Source organism: Semicossyphus pulcher, unplaced genomic scaffold, assembly GCF_022749685.1.
Source record: "Semicossyphus pulcher isolate SPU_LCO1_2020_fin unplaced genomic scaffold, fSemPul1.0.p SCAF_10, whole genome shotgun sequence".
Lineage (NCBI taxonomy): Eukaryota > Metazoa > Chordata > Actinopteri > Labriformes > Labridae > Semicossyphus > Semicossyphus pulcher.
In genome coordinates this window covers 19445001-19463502 of record NW_027211604.1, presented here as the reverse complement: position 1 = coordinate 19463502, position 18502 = coordinate 19445001, and the positions used below count along the sequence as shown (strand labels likewise).

The 18502-nt window shown below is 39.7% G+C and overlaps 1 protein-coding gene across 1 annotated transcript in view; it reads right to left on the bottom strand.

Moving 5' to 3' along the window:
* Positions 1–3746: 3746 nt before the first annotated feature.
* The window catches only part of LOC138601041 (sodium- and chloride-dependent GABA transporter 2-like), a 17093-nt gene continuing 2337 nt past the window's right edge, over positions 3747–18502 (bottom strand). Inside the window, exons 2-15 of the mRNA XM_069672617.1 lie at positions 16341–16559; positions 16108–16242; positions 15449–15589; positions 15051–15138; positions 14135–14267; positions 8964–9098; positions 8753–8856; positions 8371–8495; positions 7673–7785; positions 7444–7581; positions 5985–6087; positions 5697–5797; positions 5163–5333; positions 3747–3890 (exon numbers count right to left, since the gene is read on the bottom strand). Coding sequence (XP_069528718.1) covers positions 3747–3890; positions 5163–5333; positions 5697–5797; positions 5985–6087; positions 7444–7581; positions 7673–7785; positions 8371–8495; positions 8753–8856; positions 8964–9098; positions 14135–14267; positions 15051–15138; positions 15449–15589; positions 16108–16242; positions 16341–16559 — 1850 coding nt within the window. The remainder of the gene's footprint in view (positions 3891–5162; positions 5334–5696; positions 5798–5984; positions 6088–7443; positions 7582–7672; positions 7786–8370; positions 8496–8752; positions 8857–8963; positions 9099–14134; positions 14268–15050; positions 15139–15448; positions 15590–16107; positions 16243–16340; positions 16560–18502) is intronic.

The following is an 18502-nucleotide window of genomic DNA, read 5'->3' as shown; positions in this document are numbered from 1 at the left end:
CCGTTATGACAAGGTACTCACATGAGGACATTGGGACTTTTTCAATGTAACACAAAGACAATTCTTAGGTTTTATACTTATTAGGTCCTATGTATCCCCAAAAGGTAGGAGAAATTAAAAATGCATACCAAACAAAAGCTCAGGTCTCAGGAGGTTAAATATGAACAACAACCTAATGTCTTTTTTTAAACTGTTTACATCAGTTTGGTTAAAATTTTCAGTTAAAAGCAGCACAATGAAAATCAAACTTGCACGTGTTTCAGTGCGTTTCAAATGTCACATCACATCTTACCACATCTCCAGTTTGGCCGTGGAAATCAACAAAAAATCAAAATCAGCAAAGAGATAAGAGTTCCGGCTTTGTCCACAGGGGGCGCCAAAATGAACAAACAGAAAGTCCCTCACGGGAGCTTTAACTCGGCATAATTTCAGTACCAATGGAAAAACACCAACAGACTCCTTCACCTCAGGGATATTCCTGCTCGGGTCAAAAATTCAAGTCCAATACCGACACCACACTCTTCCTCGCGCGCACTCACCCTGATGCTAACTCTAATACACGGGCCAAAAAAAGGGCCACCAACAATCATGTCCTCAAATATTTATACAAATCCAGTGTGTATTACGCATGCGTTAGAGAATATAGCCATGTGATCCAGCAGCAAAAGTAAGTAAAAGTTTAACAGCATACCTTTGTTGGATGAGGACACAGCTGTGACTTGCTTAAAGACTATTATTATTATTTTTTTCATTTCATTTCTTTCTTTCAAACAGAAGGTTGGCGGTTTTATTCCCCAACTCCCTCTGCCTACATGTCGAAGTGTCCTTCAGCACTGAACCCCAAACTGCATAGCTAACGGTGTGTGAATGTGAAGACTGATTGACAGTCGGCACTTTACGTAGCAGCGTCTGTCATAAGTGTATGAAGTGACATGTAGAGTAAAAGCAGCTTTTAGTGGTCGCAATACCAGAAAGTTGTGTATAAGTACAGTCCATTTATCATTCATGTGGTGGGATAGCTGCAGCAAATATACTTTCAATTTGCGCATCACCATATTTCATACAGTGGCCTGTGTTTGTTCTGTGTGTTCAGGGGCACAGTAGAGCCTGGTCTATTTAAGAATTAAGACTGAAATCTGTCGTGTAAATATTGACAGGCCTTTCCTGTAGTTACACCTGGCTGTTGGAAGGAATGAGAAAGGACACTCAGACTGGCTTGATTCAAATTATGCCCCAAAAAAACACCTGTGCATAATCAAGGGAAGTAATACTAACCCTTTGCGCCTTGCGAACATGTCAATCCAGAAACATTAAGTTGATAAAAGATTTTTTCTCTACACCTTCTGACATGGATATGATATGGATGGCAATTGCATTACATTTTACTTTAAGGAGTCCTGGCTGATATGTAAATGATTGTCATCCTATTTGGGTCCATTTTTTCCCAGCGAGGAGGCCTATAAAAGAGTGAGCTCAGAAATAACTTTCCTTTTACACACACACACACACACACAGACTTGTAAATAATAAGAGTTAATGATGCCGGAATTCCATTAAGCTGCTTCATATTACGGTCCTGCTTTTGTGCTTAATGGTTCACTGTCACACTGTCAAGGCTTACTGGGACTCTCAATAGAAGGAAGTTGTTGATAATACTAACAGTTAAGTAACGAGTCAAAATGTCTGCTGTGGAAACATGTTATTGCACTATTATGGACAGCAAAGGTACTTGAAATGAAGCTCATGCATAAACTTTACGTTAATGTTATAATAAAGTAATATAATGAACTTACACCTTATGTTCAACCATCAATCTTTATTTGTTTACAGTTTGCATACAGAGGATTAGACAGGTTGAGTAGACAAAGTGATGAAACATGTTATGCAGCAATATTCCATTATAAAAGACTAAACATAAACTTACTGTTATTATACTAACCTACAGTAATAGTGTTGTATAGTACAGTAAAATAACCTGAACCTGTTATAAGGCACTTGCTGTAGTGTGTTATATAAAGACATGTAAAGCACGAAACAGGTAGCGTACATTCCACGTGTGATACAAATTGCAGCGTTACACATCGTGAGGTTGCAAACGTCACTGAAAGGGTTAAAATAATGTAGCCGGTGCCTAAATGTTCTCAAATATACAAATATACAACAGTTTGTTTAAACAAAGTAATAGGTTTGGACATAGGCATTCCTTGAGCTCTGATATAGAGTATAACAGCACAGTGAGATTTAATTAGATGCATCTGTGTTCAGTTCTAGTAAAGTCGTGGAGCTAGTTGATAGCGGAGCCAAATGAATGATCACATAAAAACATGATAATCTGTTGATGTTTGTTACATTTTACTACGGCTTGCAGCTTGTATAACTGTTAAAGATATCACACTCAAGGTTGTGCTGTTGTACTGAATATCAGCACGGCTGTGGTTATCTTCCATGACTACATCCCTGCTGTGCTGATATTGAGTACAACTGTGATCCCTCACGTGCGATATGGTTTATTTAAAAAATGAGCTAAAATATTATGTACCAAAAAAAATACATAATGTTGTGTTTCTTTTCTTAATATTAAGCTTAAGTTACATAAACAGGAAAAAAATCCTTGAAGAAGAAGACTCCTACATGTCAATGCAATGCAGAAGATAGTGACCAACAAACTTATCTCTGTACTCTTAGCATGTGTGTAAGCTTTAAATGGTTCATGAACTGTGTCAGAATACGTTTATAGCTCAAGATACTTGCACATGCCAAATATAAACTCATATAGTCTATGTTTACCAAGTGACATGACTTTATTTACAGTTAAACCAACAACTGTGTTGTGGTGGCGAGTCTCGGGTGGGTATTTTGTCTCGATTCTGGTCTCCGAATAGACTTCATTTCAGATGATATTTTGGTATTTTTGTATGATGTTTATGCTAATCCTGCAGTCAAAATGTCACATTAGTGTGACTTTATCATGTTGAAAAGATTGTGTTTTGATATGTGCTTTTGCTAACAACTACTTTTTGGTTGGTGTGTTTTCTGTCCTGACAGGGTGGGGCCTTTGTTGTGGTATTGGAACGGCCCTTCTACTCCCACTCAGCTGATTAGGGTAACTCAACCCAGGTGTGCAAACACGTTGTCGCAATGCGTCTGCTATTTTAAAAGTGTATTCTTGCCATGTGAAATAAAGGCCTTTTAATTCTACAAAAATCCTACAGAGTGCCTTGGGTTGATTTTTTAAGGACAACTGCATTTTGACCCCTTCACAAGATGAGTAGACTACTTTTCACTCAGCCTTGTCTCGGTTTAAAAATTGGTATCCAATTTGCGCTCCAAATGCCTCCCTGCCAATATTTTTTCATCCCTTTACGTTTGATGAAATATATTAGGTTGCTGCTGAGGATGCCACACACATAAAGTGTGTTTAAACTCCTGTGCCAGCCTGTGAACTGCTTGTTGCTTCTCAGTGTGAGCTTTTGTGTTGCTGTTGTTTTCAGATTAAGTATCTTGGTTGTTCGTACATCTTGATGTTTCATAATTCAATTGATTCGGCAGTTTTATAGGTATTTTTGAGTGGTTAAATGGGGTAGTGGTGATCATTTGTTTGCACCAATGAATCTGCCCAAGCATTAGGCATAACACTTTATAAACAAGTCTTATTCTTCACGTTTGGCAAAGAACGTTTATACCCCTGGACTGCCTCTCTTAAGTTCTAGGAAGTTTGCTGAATATGGTCCAGAAAGACCACATACTCATACATCTCTCCTCTGAACTTCCTCAGTGTGGGATAAAGGTTTGAGCTCGGTGCCGGTATTGTCGCCATTGGCTCCCAGTGTAGGAAGCCCGTTTTGATCCATTGGGAGGTCGTCCACAGGCTGGCAGAGCAACCACAACCGCTGAGGGAAAAAAAGAGTGGAACAAAATGTATCATGAATGTTTCTTGTTTGTTTTAGTGACAATAACCTATGACAATATGAGAAGACTATACTTTGTTGAAATTAAATGACACCAAAACACAACTATATTGGAAAAACAAAGATATTCTTACAAATAACCAACACAAAAAGAAGTCAGTAGAGTTCAACCTACCAGCTGCAACATAAAACATCTGAGGATGACAGGATGAGACCGGTCATATCTCTATATTTCTGCATATTTGTGCAAAGTAAATTGATATATCGGACTTTAATCAACACTTAAATCCATGATTGACTTTGAACTTTTTAAAAGGATTAGAAGACAATTTATAAAATCTGGAATATCATCAGACTTCCACTTTAAAACAGATGTGAAGGAATCATCTGACATTTAAGAAATATGCTTAATTGCATTTGTGCTCGGAGATTGAATTTGGGATATTAAGCCGAGTCCTTTTTGTCTAGAAGGAAAACACATGTAAGTATTCCGACATGCGTTTGTTTAACCGTCTTAATGAGGAGTTTCAGGAAAATCTTGGGGAGTAATCCTAAAGAAAAGCCAAGAGTATCCTCATCAACATCAAGCTGTACCTGAACAACCCCTGCACTTAGTCCTTGAACAATCCTTGGCCCCATTGCTACTGCCAAGGTTCAAGTGAGGCAAACACATACATAAAGCTGTTTCAATATCCACAACACATCTGCTCACACGCTCTGTGTGAATGCGGGAAGCCATGACCCTTTGAATGAACTTGCTCTTTTAAAGTCATAATCTCAAAGATTTTCTTGTAAATAAAAGTCACTATCTATCGCCAAATGAGGAAACACAATGGTGATAAAACCTTTGCATTATTACAGACTGGGTGTCTGTGGGGACATTCGCGGAAAAAAACACAAGCGGCTCCCAGTTAGACGCGTTTTCCATCACCCAGCAGTGGTTGGTCTGCCAGAGAGGGTAGGCGGAGCTAAGCGGCTGCTTTTCCGCTCTCTGCAAGTGTTGCGAGTAAACAGTAATCGACTATGGCTGAACAAACAAAGAAAAGATCGAGTTGCAACCGTAACAAAAGGGAGCCAACTGTGGACGTCTGGTTAAAATGGGAAGTGTACACCAACAATATACTGTTAAGGTACCGCCAAAGACAACAAAACAGATATCTTTGAGATAACACCTTTAAACGCTGTTTACACAGCAGAGTGTTCTAGTTTTTTTTAATGATTTTACCAAGAGAAAACCGGGAGGATTGTGCTCACCTGTCGCAGAGTGCCTTTCCCCTGCACTATTTTATGTAACAAAAACAGTGGGATCAGGGACAGGGAGACACTGGCGATGAACCAGCCCAAGACGTTTGCCCAGAGGGGATAGACGTAGGAGTTGTTGAACTTCAGCGGGGAATATTTGACAATAGAGAAGATGAACGTGCCCTGTTAAAGGAGGAGACAAAGTGGAAGAAACTCAAAAGACAAGACACCAACTTAAACGAACCCTACCCTTCATAAAGTCTTTAAATACTGGGCATCTTAAAATAGGAGAAAGGAAACATAACATGTTAGACTACTGTTAATTTGATGGGAGAAGATAAAGTTGGGATTCAAAACAGGTTATACTGGTGCTTTACTGTCATTACAATATAATAAATCCACCATCGATGTGTTCACATCTGTTTGTATTGACTGTGTCTGCACATACTTCTCACTGGAGAAGACCTCCTCCTTTTTTCTAATAAATGTTCACATTTGCACAAGACTGTCAGTACCACACATGGAATACACGAACAGATAACTTACAAAGCAGAAGAAGGGAGTGATGTAGGTCCAACAGTACTTCATAAATGGAAATGGACGATAGCCAATCATGTGCGTGATGTTGTCGTAAAAACGATCGGCTCCTTTAGGGACAGAAACGTATTAAAAATTACCGTCACTTCTTTGTAAGGGATTTATCAGCTTACCACACATGCAAAGAGTGTTTTTGCCCCTGCTGAAAGTTGTAACCCTACTTTCTTATACTCTGAAGATGAGTTGTATCTTTTTATATAAACAGGATGTAATCTTTACATGGTTGGTTGGACTCACCGTACACCCAGGCTATGCTAACAGACTGGCTGAGGGAGAGGAGGAGCAAGGTGGTGCCGCTGCAGACATGATGGTCCAGTAGCTGGAGCAGGTACAAACCTCCCTGAAAAACAAGGACAGGTAGAAATTGTGATTAAAAAAAACATAATACAGCATATGCACATCAGCCAGGGTCTAGCAAAGTAAGTAAAAAAGATGGTGAAGAGCTCCAAACTATCTTTTATGTATCTGATCGACAACCACAAATTATGTTGTGCTTGCATGGCAGAAAATTTGCCCAAAACTGATGCGTAGCTACTAAAGATAGTACAGAGTGGTTCTTATAGAAATAAAATAACTGCATTGACTTGTAATGAAATGGTTTCAATGTAAAAAGACAAAAGCTATAGTAAGCTACTTTGCAGTGTTGCTGTAGCTTAGCTCGCTACATTTGTCTTAAAGGAAGCTCAAGTGTTACCAGTGAGTAACCAGTAACTTCACTTTCTCACTAGTTGCCCAATCCTGCATTATAACTACATGACATTGCACGTCCTGCTAGCAGACAGTGTGGCCTAAAACTGTTGCAAACCTAGGAGCAATTTTCAACTCAGATTAGCCAAAAGATTTCCAAGTTTAGCGCGGTAAAACAGATTTAGAAGGAGTGGTTCGGGATTTAAGAGATATGCTTAATTGCTTTTGTGCTGAGAGTTAATTAAGAAAACATTGAGACCACTTGCATATTTAACCCTTGAATATGAAGCTGGAACCATCAGCATGTTAGCTTAGCTGAGCATTAAGACCGAAGACATTTCTTAAGTATTCTTGGGTTTTTTTTACTTACAGATTTTAGTTGCTTTACGCGTTTCTTACACTGCCTTCTCTGATTTGCTTTCTGTAATATTTTTCTAAATCACACTTACTTAACATTTTAAATAATTATGGTTTTTTTTCACAATTCGTTCCACCTTTCTACTTTTGGTTTAAATGTTCTTGTAACTTCAGAGCGGAACAACATCAGAGTGTATTCTTTTTCTTTCCTGCTATCACATCCGTGTTAGTTCAAGGTTTTGAAGTTTCCAGAGGAACCCCTGTGATTAACTTCCTCCTATACAATTGTTTAGCCATTAGGCTGTGAGTTCTTCACCCTAAGACCACTGTATGAGCCTCGAGAAGCTAGTTTGAAACTTCTTGTTAGTTGGGTCCCCCAGAGACCCCCCTCTGAGAATGACATTGTAGCTTCTTTCATCTTGGTTGTGTATAGCCCTTTATTGCTTTATAGCTCTTTTGGTTAGCCCTTTCTTTTCTGTTACCCAAGATATATATTCTGACTAGAGCTGACTCTAGTCAGAGAGGCGCAGTGAATAAAACTCATCTGAACCAGCCACTGAATCGGACCTGAAGATTATTAATTTCTTCTACAGTATGAAACACTGATGAAAGATTTTTGCTAACCGTCTAGCTTGGCGTGTACAGTACAAACCTCAGTGACCAGAGAGAACCCCAGCAAACAGCAGGTACTGCAGATAGCCAGCAGAACCAGCTCACGTCTACAGCCTTGGCGCAAGTGACTTGGGAACAGATCAACCAGTGAGGTCATCAGACACTCCAGACCTACAAACTACAACGAAACCAGCGGGAGAGTAGAGAGTAAGGGATTACTTAATTCAGTAATTCATGTTTTCATTTATTTAGAGAGGGTTGGCTGGTACCTGACTGTCCAATCCGAGGAGAATGATCATGATGAAGAAACACACCGACCACACCTGAGGCATGGGCATCATGGCTACAGCACGTGGGTAGGCTATGAAGGCTAGCCCTGGGCCTACACACAGAGACACACAAATGTAAAAGGAGAATATTTAAAGACCCCCCTCCAGTGAAAATCAAGTGTTTAACCTTGTAAACATCTCCATGTGGTGTTCTTCATGTGCTACAAGACATATCAGGGACAACATCAGCAGTCATCTCCATGGCTGGGCCTGTCTGCTTTTAAACTGCAGTGCACCAAGGACAGGCTGAACAACACGTTTTCAGATTGGCAGGTTTGAGACGTCACAAACCTAAGGAGCCAATCCCGTTAATGGACGGGGTGACGCTATGCATTTCATTATGCGTTACCTATGGCAACCACTTGGGCGATGCGCGAGCCAGCTGTAACTGCCATCGTCATTTTTGCAAACTCACTACTGTTAGCGTTACTACTACTAATTACTAAATTTCAAGCTAGCTAAGTTTCAACAAGTTGCCACTAAACGATGGCAGAGACATGTTTTGTTTTGGCTATGGAGGGGGCGGTTAGAAATGTGCATAGTGGGTGAGGACTATGCAGATTCAGGATTTTTTATTGAGGCAGAATATGACAATTTTTACAAGGTAAATAATAAGGAAATAAGGAATAAGTTCTTGCCTGATTGGGCTACTTCAGAGATATCCACTCCTTGTTCGTTTGTCATGAAACCCAAAACGGAGAAAATGGCAAACCCAGCCACGACACTAGTGGCACTGTTCAGTAAACACAAGTACAAACAGTCCCTGGAAGAAAACAGAATACAGTTCAAGCACCTCAGGATGGATGGATTCGACATGTAGCAGAAGTGGATGCTAATTTAACTAGCAAGGGTTAATCAAAGGCCAATAAACTATTTTAACTTGATTGGCAGAAATGCTTGGCTTTGGTTTATGACATTTCTCTTAAAGGAATGTAAAGGTCAGAATTCTGCACTATATAAAAGACAAGAAGCGCTTCAAGTCTTCAGGTCTGGTGACTTTTCCTTCGGCCCTGTGCTTACTTGTAACAGTCATTGTTGTAGCTGTTGTAACTCCCAAGAGAGGTCAGGAACCCAAGGCCGACAGCATAAGAGAAGAAAATCTGAGTGCCAGCATCCATCCACACCTGGAAAGGTCAAACAAATGCATTTGCGAGTGTGAGCGTGCACATCTCTGTGTAGATGAAACAACATAGGGGTTCTGCTGCTCCAAAGATTGTATTTCAGTTTTTACCTGGGGATCTGACAGGCGAGAGATGTCTGGGTAGAGGTAGTAAATTATTCCATCCATTGCCCCCGGTAAGGTCACGCCTCGTATGAGCAAAACCAACAGCATAGCGTAGGGGAAGGTGGCTGTGAAGTAGGCCGCCTGAGAGGAGAGAGCAAACAGAGCCATTTAAATCCAGCTGGTAAAGTCCTAAGGCGTTACCATTTGCCAACATCTGCATCTAATGATCAATAAATAAATTACGTTTCCACCGCAATTTCCCAGAACTCAACATGATGTATTTTAAGTGTTTTAAACTGAGAAAATAATAAATTCCTCACACTTGGATGACTGGACACAAAACAGTCCGTTCCCAGCATTGTTTATAGGCATTTCTGGCAACGTTGTATCCATTCGTTTGGGGTCTATTCATCTGTCTTTAATCCATTCATTTCTTATATGGTATACAGAAGTAGTTATATTGCTGGGGTTTTTTATGTAATAAGTCACTATAATCAGTGTTCTAACAAACAGTAATAAAATGATAAATACACAACATGACCATTTAAGCACAACCATATAGGAGCAAGTAGCCAACACATAACTGCTCTGCAAACCTAAATTAATTAATTTAATTAATTTCAAGTGTTACATAAGGTTCCTACTGATCATCTCTTCAGGAGTTAACTTTCCACATTACTCGCTGGAGTTAAAGTTGTTTAACTATGTCATTACAATTCTTCATATCCGAGTGACTGATTAACTGCGATTATTACACGGCTGTGTTTAATACTTGGTTCTAATGACAGCATTCCTCGATAACAGACCGTTGCTATGAAGAACTGCACCGTCGCTAGGGATGCGGCTCTAATCACACAATCCGGAGGACTAACTTTAACCATGTCAATCCGCTGAAAAAAGTCCGGTAAATTTGACGTTGGTTTGTTTTCAGAGGGAAAAAAGAACAGACAAAATAGCGGAGAAAAAGCAATAAAAAGGTTAAAAGATGCAAAAACTGTAGAGACAGAGTGATCTACAAAACTGAAGACGGCACATGAAGAAAACAATAAACTGATCACAGTACGGGATACGGCGGTTTTTAAAGACGGTATATGGAAAAGAAAATGTCAACACACTCTGACAGTGACGAGACAGAAAACCTCAATCAGGCACTACGCTGATTCCTGTGGTACGGTTCACCATGTCCCACTTCACCACCAGTGGAAATGTTTCCATTTAATGAGTAATAACAGATAGGTTAGTGTGGTGGCAATTTCTGATGGTGGGATCAATAAAGTTCTTTGAGAAACAAAGATGTCTTTTGATGTCTTTAATTGAAGAATAATAGAAGATGAGTAAAAGCAGTTCACAACTCGAGCTGGGTCAGACCAGTACTAAACAGAACGCAGCTCTCTATCTGACTGACACAGAATCAAGGTTCACAGTGTATGTTATACATTACAGAAAGCACTTCTTCTCAGAGACAAAGCAAGGTGTTATTGTTACGACTTTAGCTGAGGCGTCTGACTATCTAGAGTTTGCCCCTTGCCACAGAGCTCCTCGCCCCAGGTCACTAACTACAGTACCACTCAAAAGTTTGGACACATTTTTTTCATACAAGTGAATGGGAAAGTGTGTCCAAACTTTTGACTGGTACTGTATATCTCTCTAAGATAGAAGGAGCAACAGTAAATCATGCAAAAGACCCTGGAGAGGAACAAACACTATGTCTAAAATAATCATACGCATGCATCATTCCTCACCGACTCGATCTCTCCCTCTGCTGATGCTGCAGAGCCAAAGAGTCTATTAAGAGGTTTACTTAAAAAATCCTGTGAGGAGGAAATGTCATGTGACCTTGACTGACCCTGATGCAAAACCAGACAGCAGGGATTTGTCCTCACTTCATGGCTCTTAAAGTTAACCCAGCCTGAATCTTGGAAAGCCTGAGCCTAAGGCTACTAGTGGGATATTACGCCTGGATATTACGCTTTACAAATAATTGTAGCAAAACCAGAAAATGCTGATTATCATTTTATGGTGAATTCCTCGAAAAAGTTCCTGTGCCACAGACAGTTGCATTGTGGTTAGAATTACTACAAAGCATTGTTGTTTTGCCTAAATACACAGTTGAAACCAGATATAGTCAGTAGAAAATACAATACAGACTTTTACAAATAGAATATAAATCATCACTTATGGGCCTCTGTACATAAGTGTTGGTGAGTGTGTGTGCAGACCCTTCCCTCTGCATCTATCCTGTTGTTTTGCTTTGCAAGGGAAGTTTTCAGGAGGGGCGCTGTTGTGGTTCCCTGAGCCAATCACAGCGTATAGGTGAGTGGTTCAAATTAGCAGCTGGGCCCAATTCAGATTGGCGAACATGGCGAAAGAGCGATGCAGAGTTCGCCTTCTTTCTGTTGGACAGGTAGTTGCCTCAAACCGGGTAGGACAAGCTAACCAGCTAACGGTTAGCTTTGCGCTCGCATGCTAACCGTGATGCTGTCGGTGTTAGCTCGGCGGGGTGGGCGTGTTCTCGTACGAGAGAGTGAGAGTGAGCTTCTGGTGAAGAAGAGCCCAGGAGGAGGGGCCCAGTTTGAATGTGTTGTTGATAAAAAGCAAGGAAAAATCCTACTTATTATACCTTTAAATACACCTACATTCAACATAATTATTATTTTCACAACTAAAGATTTTTTCCTTGTCACCATGGTTTCATGTCGTCAGTCAATGGGGTATCTACTTTATTTCCTGGGTTTTTATCTGGGTTCTCCCAAGAGGAAAACCCGTCTTTCAATTATCATATCAAGTGCCTCATGAAAAACTGAGAGTGAATTTAGGGTTCTTCTACAGAAACCAATGCCGTTTTTATGGGGGGAAAAAACTCTTATTATCTATTCTTATTGACTATGGTGATATTCTTTATATGCATGGCATGCTACCTCACCTTCACTGAAAATGTTGTACTCAGTGTACCATGTGTACAACGATTTGTCTCTGGTTTGGGTTTCCGCACACATCTTGTATGAGAGAGTTGGTGTGTCTTCATTATACAACCATAGGATGGAACATTGGTACATCTTTCTTTACAAGGTGACACTACAGGAACTGCCCTCTTATTTATGTCATCTACTGACTCCTAAAACTTTCAGTGGCTGCAGCCTTCGGTCACATGGACACATTATGTATGTCCTTCCTTGAACTCCATCTGTCTTTAGTAAAAGTGCTTCTAGCGGTTTTGCTCCCTCATCTTGGTCTGAGCTACAGGATCACCTTAAACTGTAGCGACTTATTAGCTTGGCTATAAAAACGATATACAACAGAACAGAAGACTATAAAACAGAATTAAGGATAATTTTACTTTCATCTTTACTTCAGCGTTTGTCAAAAATCTGTGGGTCAAAAATGTAGACACATCATGTTTACTGTCTTTTTAAACTGTAGAAGATTCCAGAAATGTATGGAATATTTAAACAACAAAACACAAATTATATATATATTTTTTATTATTATTATTATTATTATTATTATATTTTTTACCAAAGCAATAGAGTGAAAATGATTATTCATTCAGGGACACTTAGGTCAATCTTTTTAAAATGAGATTTAGCTCTATAGAGAGGTCTTTAAAATCTTTTATCATTTATTCTTATAGAGAGTTCAGATATATCTGTAAACACACGTGAACATCCGATATGTGCAATGTGAAAAAGCTTTAGGCTAACAAACAAGTAGGGGGGAGGGGCAACGTTACAAGTTGAAGTTTAATGAGGTTATCAGTGAAGTAGTGCTGGTAAATGCCAGTTACAGTTTACCTTGTTGTTAATTAGTACAATTCAAACCACTTTATAATTTGTGCTGTGTTCATTAGCCAGAAGCAGGAATGACAGCTGAAAAATATCAGCTGATGCTAGCACAGTAAACAAGTTGTGTTTCAATGTCTGTGCTCTTTGCAGAAATGTTGTCTTCGCTTTCGTCTACAATATCACAAGCTAGTAGCATGCTAACAAACAAGCTAGCTCTCAAACTCTGCTATTAAAGGCAACTTGCTCACCCCACCAAGCCAAAAAAAATCCTCCTCAGCTACTTCATCTTAGCAAAATAACAAGGCACACACATCTTTCCAACACTATTAGCCAACAACATGTTGATCCGGCGGCTTTATCACACGCAGCACTTGGCTACAAGGCATGCTAGTCCTCAACTGGGCCCCTCATGGCTTCCTGCCCAGACTTGTAATGTCTTTCAACATTAATTAGTGAGTGCAAGGCTTCAGGATTTTGTTTTAGCATTTCTAGTCAAAAGCCTACCTACGAAACATGTTTTTACACCTTAACATGTGGTAGAGCCTATTTGCACCAACACTGTAGGAACCTTTTACTGTTCGCTGGGCCTTTCGCTCTGGGCCAAGCATCGTTACCGACAGAACAGTTAAAGTCGAGATGAAACGTCATTTCGAGAGTATCTAGCTTCTGTATCGTGACGTATTTCCGAGTGAAACAGGACGTGCAGGCGGGACATATCATTAGAGGGATTTGATTTGATCGTTGAGAAGTGGGCGTAGACAGACGTTCTCCACAGCGCAGTAGCTAGCTAACTGACTGAGCGTTCTTGGTGCTCTGCGGCTAAATGTTGCAGATTGATTGGTTGAAATTGTTTGGTGCTAACTTACGTAAGCACACGTGAAATTTATTTCTACCAGAAGAAAAAATGATCAGATTTTGAAATAAGAATACGAATAAATAGATTTTTTTTAATTTTTTGGCCTATATTGTCAAATAGATGCACAATATTACCGGGGATGTGATCTAAAAGGATTAAAATGACATTTTTCATTTCACCTCGACTTTAATGATGGTTTATTTTACTGTTAACTAACCTACAATTATTTGTGGGAATAGGTCTAGGTGATTTAGTGGTAGCTAAAGGGTGGGTTAAGTAAAAAAAAGATCTGCCTTTTCTTAACATATCTTTAGTGGTTTTTGCAATAAATATCAACAACATTGTAATTGTCTTGTCGAGTGTGACTAGATGGGAGAACTTATTCAAGCATTAGTATGAATAACTTGTGATTCATGAAACTATGCTAACGATTAAAACTCTGACTGCTAAAAACTTCATTTGGAGCTGTGTTTTGTGGAGATTTTTTTACTAAACTTGTCAACTATTATTGAATGTTTGTCAGTGTTCAAGCAGCTTACCTTTCCTGTTGACCTTATGCCCTTCCAAACGCAGAAGTAGCAGATGACCCAGCTCAGGATGAGACACATGACCAGTTCCCACCTCAAGCTTCCCACCTCCTCGATACCACCAGAGATATTCAAAACACGGCGCCTGGACAGAGGAGGGGAGAGTCAATGACTGGTGAAAGGGAGGGAAACTGAATTATAGTGTAATCAGTCGTGAAAATGTCCCTAAATTCTAGACTAGTAATTACTTAAACTTCTGAATTTTGAAATTCCCAGGTTACAAACTCATTAGCCTGTCACTCATCTTGGCTACCTATGAAGTGATTTGTGCTAGCTAGCGTACCTGTGATTGGCAGAGGATTTTTTACCTGTTGTTCCTCCCAGATAAAAGGAAGTTTTTAGTTCTTAAGCGAGTCCAAGTTATACAGAGAGCAGAAAGTAAAGTTGACTGTTGCTGTTGGCTATGACCCACAGTTTCCTCTCTGCTGTTGGCTAATAAATGACCAGCTAAAACAGTGAAAGTTTGAGCTTCCTTTATGAGAAAAGCTACAGCATTTGAATGTATAATACATTTTGTGGGTCTATTCTAGGAGAAAACCCTTGTCTCTTTGCTTTTCATTGGCTGCTACATGTATTATCCTTGATTCATAGGATTCAGCTCGTTTCTGTTTGCACTGTTGCATTTAACCTCCCATTCAAGTCACTCAGAAGTCTTAGCTACATGTAGGCCTGGTTGCAATAATGTGAAAGGAAAGTCAGGATGAGGAGGTGAATGAGGGACAGAAAGACAGGAGAGAAAACCAGAGGCTGGCTGAAAAGGTGTGTGGAGGGGAGGAAGAGAGGACCTTTAGTGAAATGCAGAGTGAGAGGAGGGGGAAAGGGGCAGGGATCACTCGGCTCAACTTATATGAGTTGACGACATGCTTACTGCCAGAACTCCACAACAGGAAGAGTAGTGTTCATTCTGGAAGTCATGCTGAGGCTAAAATTGTGATGATCTATGTCCAAGCATGAGTCTAAAAAATAAAACAGAGATCAGGTAAAAAACATAAATTTGAACTCAACATGCAAGACTATAGCAGGTATATTATCTAGGCTACATGTTCCATCTTTGTTGCTTTTTATTATCTCTGCAAAATTTTACATAAAACTATGAAATTATCCACCTGCATATGTTTTTTTTTCCCCAATATTGCAGTGAAGTGAGAGGGACATGCGTGCTTACTACAGCTGGGCTAAAAAAAAACTAACATCAAATGTTTGTAGTTTTATAAACTTAATTTTACAGGCTTCAAAGCCCTATGCCAAAGCTGCAGGACAGCCTACCTGTGTTCCAGTAGTTTCCACATGTGGCCCAAGGCAAAGTCGCACTGAAGGATGAGAACAAATAAAAGAAAGCCCATGCAAGGATGGTAATATAGGAGGTGGCACTGAATGCAATGATTAAGTGACTGGCATAGCCCATTCCTGAGGAGAGGGAAGAAAATACAAAATAAGAGAGGGCATCTAATATTCATCTGCGGATGCATTTGAGGCTCCTGTGAGGAGTTTTTCACTGGTTATGAAACAGAAATTCTGATTACTCTATATGACCTACAAAAGCAAACCAGACCATCAGTGGAAAGATTGATTATATCTATATAGTAATTTTTTATATTAGATGTCAGGCAAAGCAGTTAACTCCACGCTGCCCTTGTTTACATTTTGTTAAAACCACCACTTCAGCATGTACAGGGCAAAATCAGGAAAGAGATAAGAGGTAGCTTTGTCCTCAGAGGGCGCTAAATCAACACATCCCGGAAGTTACTCACAGCAGCTTTAAAGATTGTTTAGCCTATATCATAAACATTTTTTGATATGGTCAAGAAGTTACATTTCGTGCGTACTATGTGCGCCGATTACCTCCTAAGAGTCAGAAAAAAATATGTGACATCCCAATACTTATGTTTCTTTGATCCTAAAGCAAATTTGATGATTTCATTTACCCTGGAAAAGCGGACAAATCTTTCTCCAGCACGTGATCCCCCCCTGGCCGGTGTATTGTCCCAAGGCAGTCTCAAGGAAGAATAAGGGGACTCCGCATGTAAACATGAACAGGATGTAAGGGATGAAGAACACACCTGAAAAGGGGAGCATCTTAACGTCTTAATGCACAAAGAGAAAGAGAATTTCACGCAGGACAAACTGAGAGCAACAGTTGCCGTATTAAGTCACTCACCTCCTCCGTTTCTGTAGCACAGGTAAGGAAACCTCCACACATTCCCAGGTCCGATAATCGCTCCCATCACTGTCAGGATGAACTCGGCTTTATTCCCCCAGTGCTCGCGTACCTCCACCTTAGGCGTCTCTGTGTATCCTTTGGACGCACAAACCGTGTAGGTGCCATTCTTTTTTTTCATGTCAATCTCTTCCTTTAACAACCCTTTACAAACTAAGCCTGACGTAAGGTTTTGAACGCAGGCCAAAAGTTCACACAATGTCTGTTGGAAAAATCGTGCACATGAGTAGGCTATTGTTATGGTTGTACGGAGAGCGGTTGAAGCCGCTCAGATACTACTGCTACTGACAACATGGTTGGCTGATGCCGAAACTTTTAAAAGGTGCCGACACATGCACGTGTGTTTATTGGGTGGGGGATGCTGTGGGAGGGTTTCATAATGAAACCCTCCCACAGCATCCCCCACTCATTAAAGTTTGGAGAAGATGCGCGAGGGGCGGTTCATGTGGACTGTTCCGCCTCAAGTTATCCTGAAGAAAATGAAAAATGTGAGTAAAATATCAAAACAACAAACAGACCTCTTTTTGTAACATGCATCTGTAACAGACTAAACAATATTTCGCTTTCGGTTACATGAACATTCTCCGAGGAGATAGGCCAACATGATGTTACGTGAAGTTTACACGCACACACACACACACACACACACACACACACACATACACAATAGGCTACTGAATCCAACCTATTTAGCCTACAGAAGGCTGAGTTCCCCAGCTAGTTATTTTATCTCAGTCACCCACCCTTATTTGACCTTTATCTCAATAAAGTTTATCTTGCTGTCTGTATCGAATTATTATTAAGGCTGACATGAATTAATGGAGCCAGTATCAGTAAGAAGAACTCATCTAATTTTCTATGAATGATTGTTACATCTTTTCTAACTTCTCACTCAATTAATAGCCAACCACATGATCCATTACACTGAAACTCATGGTAAAATGGAATGCAATCTTTTGAACCTAGAACATAGGGGAGGTTGCATTATGTAATTCATGAGCAATGAGTAGGCTACAACTTTTCTGATATGGCTTATTTAGCAAAAACTGTCCTGCTGAAATAATCCGAAAACCTGTACGCTATGGAGGTTAAAGGACACTTTCTTAAAGCTCCTGTGAGGAGTTTTTCACTGGTTATGAAACAGACTGAAATTAATTCTGATGCCTCTATATGACCTACAAAAGCAAACCAGACCATCAGCCACAAGATTGATTATATCTATTTAGTTATTTTGAATACCTGAAACTGCAGGAGGGGGGTAGGTGTCAGACGAGGCGGTTAACTGCATGCAGCCTTTGTTTACATTTTCCAGGGCAAAAGTTTAAGTGAGTGATACATGTGACTGTTAAAGAATGCAGGATGATATTTTCTGTTAAAAAACACCACTTAAACATGTACAGGACAAAATTAGCAAAGAGATACGAGGTACGGCTTTGTCCACAGGGGGTTCCTCACAGGAGCTTTAACAATGTCAGAAATCAGCTTGTCTAAGGAATGTTTGATAATGGTCAAAATGATAGTGTGAATAATAAATAAAATCTGCTTTATTAGCGTCACCACAACAGTACGGTCAAAGCATTTAGAATAAGGTTTAAAGTGTAAGTAGATGTATCACAATTCAAAAGGAGAAAGCAATGACATACATAGTTAAAAATTTACATTAGTGGCAGACCCCTCTCCCCTTCACTGAGGCTCCTGCTGGAACAATAAGTGATGGTGTGGTGTTAACTTATTGACAGTATATGGAAATATGGAAAACGCCCCTTGTCAGTGGGTGGATACTTGATAAATGGCAGCTATTAAAAAAAATGTTAGTTGTTAAGTTAGGGTCATGGTCAAGATATCAAAAGGCAAAATAGAAAAGAATTATTCAATGGGCTCCATTAATGGTAACCATTATAAGGGTCAATCTTTCTTTATTTTGTTACTCCCTTTATTTGTTATTTAGATAAATCTACACCGTGTTTTTGCTCATTTTTTAAAAACTCGCTATCTTTTAACTTGTTACCCTACTGTCACGCCATTATACAAAATATCATTAACTTGCATTTTCCTGCACATCTGTACAGCTCTTTCATTCACTTATTGTAGCCTGAATATTT